This window comes from Sceloporus undulatus, chromosome 1 (assembly GCF_019175285.1).
Source record: "Sceloporus undulatus isolate JIND9_A2432 ecotype Alabama chromosome 1, SceUnd_v1.1, whole genome shotgun sequence".
Taxonomy (NCBI): Eukaryota; Metazoa; Chordata; class Lepidosauria; order Squamata; family Phrynosomatidae; genus Sceloporus; species Sceloporus undulatus.
Window position 1 is genome coordinate 39,838,960 of NC_056522.1, and position 6,895 is coordinate 39,845,854.

At 41.4% G+C, this 6,895-nt stretch overlaps 1 protein-coding gene across 1 annotated transcript; it reads left to right on the plus strand.

The window, feature by feature from the left end:
* The first annotated feature begins 4,007 nt into the window (after positions 1-4,007).
* On the plus strand, positions 4,008-6,491 carry LOC121918978 (putative nuclease HARBI1). Its single transcript, XM_042445121.1, has 2 exons — positions 4,008-4,793; positions 5,793-6,491. Exons 1-2 carry the CDS (start codon positions 4,203-4,205, stop codon positions 6,489-6,491), a joined length of 1,290 nt encoding a protein of 429 aa, XP_042301055.1. The 5' UTR covers positions 4,008-4,202.
* Positions 6,492-6,895: the final 404 nt, after the last annotated feature.

Consider the following 6,895-nt stretch of genomic DNA (forward strand, 5'->3'; position numbering starts at 1 on the left):
GCTATTTCACATTTCTGTTAGAATTCAAAGACATAGGCTTGTTAGTCTGGAAAATCAGTATGTAAAGAGATTTGAGAGCATGAACTTTCATAGATTTGAGTCTACTTCCTCAGGTACATGGGGTGAAGTGGAAAGTCCATGGATAGACCTACCAAAAGCTCATGCCACCAACTTAGCAATAGTAAGTACATTTCTATACCATTTATCAGCATATTTAAGCACTCCCTAAGCAGTTTATAATGTGTAAACTAATTGCTCTCAACAAGCTTTTAGCAACATACGAAAGGATGGAAGGCTGAGTGGACCTTGGAGTCATGGGATTGAACTCACAACCTTGTGGCTGTGAATGACTGCAGTACTGGCTTTTAACCATTGCGCCACTAGGGCTCCTAACTTCTCTCTTTCCATTAGTCTCTAAAGTGCTACTAGATCCCCTTGCATTGCATTTCGGTTGTGAAGATAATAATTTTCCAGGTTCCAGTAGGTTCCACTGCTGGAAAACATAGTTTTGTAAGACATAAGGTACAGAAATTTCTCAGCATCCTAAAATTTAAGCATATATTTATTTTCCCACACTGACTGAGGAAATACAATATACAGTGCATCAAAGATTTGTGCTGCTGCATAACAAGTATGTTAATGCTGTTTTCCCCTTGACTGGGAGTAAAAATGGTGAACATTATGTACCGCAGGAGGGAAATACCAGAATCTGGCTAGGAAACCTCATTAGAGACTAATGTAGCAGTTGGTCACCTACAAATGATGGTAAATTACAGGATAAAATCATGAGACTGGCACTGTCAGCTGGTACTTGAAGATTAGCGATAGGTTTGTGTGTTTTATCTTATTTAGTTTAGTGTGCTTTTCAGGTGTCTGTGATCTAATGTGGAGTAGACACTTCTTTATCAAACCTGCACAAGTTGCTGCTTTTGGCTATTGTGTTGTGCTCACACCCATCTGCTCAAACTTCTCAGCAGAGAACGGTGTTTTGAATCTCATTTCTGTCTAATGGAAAAAAGGGATATATACTGCCTTCCATCTGAATATCGCGAGTGTGCTCCCAATGCCTCTGTGACCTTCCTCTCCCGCTCCCTTCCCATCACATGCTGACACATCCAGCCTAAATTTGTGTCTTGCATCACCTCAGGATACTCATGGCTAATTTCATTATTTTGGAGAGAAAATGCAAATGAGGCCAGACAGCTGGTGCTTTCCTTGTGGCTAGGAGTGATGGAGAGGCCTGAGGCCTACCTCATCAGAGGCTCTCTAATACCCTTTTCCTTAGACAGGCCCTGGTGAGAAGCGAGGAGGGAGGCAGCAGGAACAGATGGCAAGGAAGGTAAAAAAGATGGAGAAGCACGACTAGCTAGAGCAATGCAGAGCAAGTTGTCGTGTCAGTTATCTGGGCAGACCAATATGGCACGTTGCAGGGTGATCCCCCCCCCTCCTTTTGTAACAAAAAAAGTGCTGTCTTTCAGATTCTTGGGCATTTCAGGTTCATAACCTGGTGAAGAATTTAAATTCAGACATGTTCTTGAAGAATGCAGAGAATTCAGAAATGCACTTTATTTGACAAAAATCTGTCAAAATGAAGTAAAATCAAGGAGGATAAGAATGATGGTACCTGGCTGTGTCAGCTTAGATAAATTGTATAATCATACAACTTTTCCCTCATTTATTTTTTAAAATACCTTTTCAAAAAGTATAAAAGGATTTTGTGTATATTTCAAAACTATGATTTTAAAGGTTAGCTTTCTGCAAATGAAAAAGGCTGTATCTGCACTGCAGAAAAAAATCCAATTTTACACCACTTTAACTACCATGGCTCAATGCTATGAAATTTTGGGAATTGTAGTTTGATGTAGCACCAGAGCAAAGCTACAGTTCCCAGAATTCCAAAGCACTGAGCTATGGCAGTTGAATTGGTGTAAAATTGGATTGTTTCTGCAGTGCAGATGCAGCCAAAGAAATCTTTTTGTCACACATCTGCATGATAAGGACTAATGAAATGACCCACTGCTTCATTGTTACATACATTCAAAACTTGGAAAAGTTACTTTTTTGGAGTACAGTTTGACTTGCAGTACTGAAGTTCAAATCTTAATTGACTGGAAATCTAAAAGTAGGCTAAGAGGGTCAAAGGTGAATATGGTATAACAGCATATCCTTCAAAAATATTAAGTCTAAAAGGCTGTACTGTATAAGTTCTTTGGGAACTACAGTTCACAGGTAACTGGTGTGTTACAGTTCCCAACTTTCTGAAAACACACAACACTGGAAGCACACAACAACAACAACAACAACAACAACAACAACTAGAAGAAAAAATATATATGCTTTCTCCTGGAGTGGCTAGGGACTAAGCATGGCTCTATGTATTTCTACTTTAGTTTGTTTGTACTAGGATTTGTTTCTTCTTTCTTATTGATGTATTTCCCCCAATAAATACTAGTTTTCTGGTTTCATGTTATTGGCATCCAGGGCAAAAAGTGCTTCTCCTGGAATTTCAGAGTTTTGAAGTCAGTCCATATCTGCTGTACATATTGTCATTCTGCTGATAGTAAGGAAAGAAGGAAAGAGACATATTGACAGTCAAAAAGGGACAAAGGATGTGAAATTCAGTTAATTTATTGAGAACAAGTTTTTTTAGTTTATTCCAACATAAACATGATTTACATACCCGTATTACACATTTTACACATTCCATCTATTTTCAGAAACAACTTACAAACTTTGTTTCCTCATCAAATTCAGTATTGTAGATACCACTCTATATTTCCTTTTATACCATATTGTTCTTATTCCTATTATATTTAAGATACAAAATTATTACTTCAAAGTATATTAATCTAATTCTTCCTTATATGAAAGTGGATTTGTTTTCCTACAGTTTTGCAACCTCTTTCCATTTTTCATCATATTGTTGAAATGTACTATTATTTGTATATGCTGATAAAGTATCTAATAAAGCTAAATCATTCAGTTATACTACTCATTCCTCTATTTTTGGAGCTGAGTTTGATTTCCAGTGTTTAGCAAAGATCAAACGAGCAGCAGTTATCATGCACAGCAGCACATTTACTTAATCTTGTACTGTATAAGATTATCATCTATTATGGAGAACAAGTTTAACAGATATGGGACAGGACCCAGTTCCATAGCCAGTGCAAGTCTTACCATCAGGTAGAGTGAGATGGTCACCTTTGGCAGGAGGTGCTGGGTGTTGGCAGACAGACTTGGATTTGTCAAGTGAACTGTCTCTCACTGCCTAAACTAGGTGCAAGGGTGCCAGAGGAAGCTGAAATTCATGTTTTCACTGGAGCTTATCCCATTAACAAATAAGCCAGTTTACTTCTTCTGGCTTGAATTCAGGATCTGAGATGCCCCCAGATGTTATCATACCTAAATCACTGCCTATCTAGCCGGGATGCTGCTGCCCAGATGCATCCTGGGTTGAAGCCTCAATCAACCAGCACTTTTTCGAAGTCAGGAATTTCAGACTTCAAAAATTGGCCAGCTGAGCAAGACTTCAACCCAGGATGCATCCAGACGGCAGCATCATCCCAGCTAGATAGGTGGTGATTCAGGTATGATAACATCTGTGGGCATCCCAGATCCTGAATTCAAGCTAGAAGAGCTAAGCCAGCTCATTTGTTACCGGGATAAGCTGTTGCAGTGAGAGATTCAACTACTGGTCCATCTGCCTTCTAAAGGAGGAATACAGGAAGTGCCATGTTAACTTCTCCTCAGGCAGGAATACAATGGGTCAGTATTTTCAAGCTGTCTTGCAGCTTTCATTCCTACTCTTTTGGGGAGAACAATTGGGAAGGATACTGTTTACACATTTTCCCTTTGTATTTTCCTGTGGAAAATGGAAAGAGATTTACTCCATCAGACACATTTTTGGTAAGAAGAGGGTAAGAAATAAAAGCATAGGCTTGGTGTATATAGAGATTATCGCACTGCGTTCTGAGAACGTTCCATCTCATCACGTGATGAGAACGTTCCTGGAACGGATTTTACCGCATTAGAAATCAAAACGGGATCAGAACGGGATCAGAACGGCAGTTTACCGCACTGCGATTCCTTTTTCTTGAAACCGTTCTCAGAACGGTTTGCTATAGCGCATGCGTATTAGATCTTGTGGGCGGTGTACCAATGACGTCGCCACTCGGTGGTTGTTTTGACCCGGAAGTCGTCCGATGACTTCCTTGTGGGGTGTAAAGATGGCGTCGGAGAAAGCATTTTTTGATCTTGTGAGCATGGTAGAGAAAGAAGAAGAGCGAAGAAGGAGAAGAATGAGTCGCATTGCCAAATCGCTTGTCCTCATTTCGCGCCGGAGGGCTGCTTTGAGTAAGATTGCAGTTATGGCTGCCAGCGGCAATCTAGATATATCCAGTTGTCTGGCATGGATGGCGACCTGGCCTCGCATCCCACGTTGGTGGCAGCAACCCCGGGAGCGGACCAACTGGTGGAGTGACGAAGTCCTCCAGCGATGGGATAACGACATGTGGGTTTCTAACTTCCGCATGTCTAAAGAAACCCTTTTTGATCTGGCTAACATTTTAAGACCAGAGCTGGAGCGTGGGGAGTCTAGATTCCGGAGTCCCATCCCGGTGGAGAAGAGAGTGGCCCTAACTATTTGGTGGCTCTCAAGCCCTCTGATGTATAGGAAGGCGGCTTCCCGTTTTGAGGTTGGAATATCCACAGCTGCAGAAATTGCCATCGAGGTGTGCCTTGCTATGGAGAAGCTGCTGCTGAGGAAAACTATCCAGCTTGGAAACTACCAAACGGTGTGTATCAATATTACTTTTAAACCTAAGACTTCTGGGTGCTAATGAATTAATTCATATCTAAAGATATATAGATTTTGTTTATGTAATACCATTAAGATATGTTTACATCCTGCCTTTTCCTTGTGTGGGGAAAAAAAAAAGGCTTTCAATTACCTTTGCAATTATGGGGGTGGGTTAATGGTCCTTGGCTTTGAGCATGGATTTAAAAGGTGTATCTCTGTTGCTGGCTTCTCTCTTATCCAGCAGTGCTGGGGGGGGGTGGTCCTAGGCTTGGGACATGCACTTCGGAGGTACATCTCTGCTGCTGGCCTCTCTCTTATCCAGCTGTGCTGGGGGGGTGGTCCTAGGCTTGGAGCATGCACTTCGGAGGTGCATCTCTGCTGCTGGCCTCTCTCTTATCCAGCTGTGCTGGGGGGGTGGTCCTAGGCTTGGAGCATGCACTCGGCGGGGCATCTCTGCTGCTGGCCTCTCTCTTATCCAGCTGTGTGGGGGGGGGGGTCCTAGGCTTGGAGCATGCACTTCGGAGGTGCATCTCTGCTGCTTGCCCTCTTCTATCCAGGCTGTGCTGTGGGGGGGTGGTCCTAGGCTTGGAGCATGCACTTCGGAGGTGCATCTCTGCTGCTGGCCTCTCTCTTATCCAGCTGTGCTGGGGGGATGGTCCTAGGCTTGGGACATGCACTTCGGAGGTGCATCTCTGCTGCTGGCCTCTCTCTTATCCAGCTGTGCTGTTGTGGTTTGCTATTGTGAAAAAATGTATCTTGATATGTTTGTAAGAGTTGATATGGGAACAAGTAACATCTGGATTCTCCTTCAGTGTGTCCTAGGTATATAAACCATAATAATTTCTATTGTCCTTGTAATGCTTTTGTCTCTTTGATCCCAGTTTCATATACCAATAATAATAATAATAATAATAATAATGCATTATCTGATATGAAATATATTAACCCCCTTTTTCTGATATCCCAAATTTATTATACCTTTGCCTTTTTTCAGATTATGGATGGATTTCAGAGACTTGGATTCCCACACTGCATAGGAGCTATTGATGGAACTCATATTTCTTTTTTCCCACCACTGGGACGCAGAGAGGAATACATCAACCGCAAGCAGGGATTTTCAATTGTTCTGCAAGCAACTACAGACCACAGTGGAAGGCTAATTGACATAGAAGTAGGGAATTGTGGGAGATCTCACGATAGCCACATATTTAACAATTCTGCTATCTGTGAAGTGATGGATGAAGGCTGTTTTGTGCCCGGAAATCCCACCCTGCATGTCCACGATGTAGCCATTCCACCACTGATTATAGGGGATGGTGCCTACCCAATCAGGAAATGGCTAATGACACCATATCGTGGAGAATTAACACCTGACAAACTTGCTTATAACAATGCCCATTGTAAGGCAAGGTGCGTGGTGGAGAGATGTTTTTCGCGACTGAAATCTAGGTGGGGTTGTCTTTCTGGTAGACTAACTGTGAAAGAGGAAAATTTTATCTCTGTGGTTACAGCATGTGCCATCCTGCACAATATTTGTGAGACGAGGGGAGAAGTCCTTGATCCCGATGTTGAACCACCTGCGAAAATTGTCCTCCCAGCTTTCTCAAATAACAGCAGAGGACACTCTACAAATCACAAAAAAGAGGGTCAAGCCGTTAGATCTGCAGTAACTAGCATTATTTTGGGTCGGTAACACCAGAAACTGACATTATTTGATGTTTCATAACATCACCTCAGTTATGCCAACAGCATTGATCTGTTCAAAACGTTTTTTCTTGGTTTACCTTTGTATCAATCTATTAATGTTGAAATACATGTGTTTGACAACGTCTCATGTACAACATGTGAATAACTTTACCATACGGCAATGTAGAATCACGGTTGTTTAGATTCTTTTTTCTTTTAACTTTTGTTTTCCAATCAGTTTATACTACTGGTGTATATATTATTGTGGGGTATAAATACCCGACTGTTATAGATTAGTGTCATTGTTTACCCAAATTTTGGAAATGTATTTTGTAGTGTTATTCAATTGCTATATTGATGTTTCAAATATCATTTTTGGGAATATAGGAAAACAATGGTGTAAAAATGGAT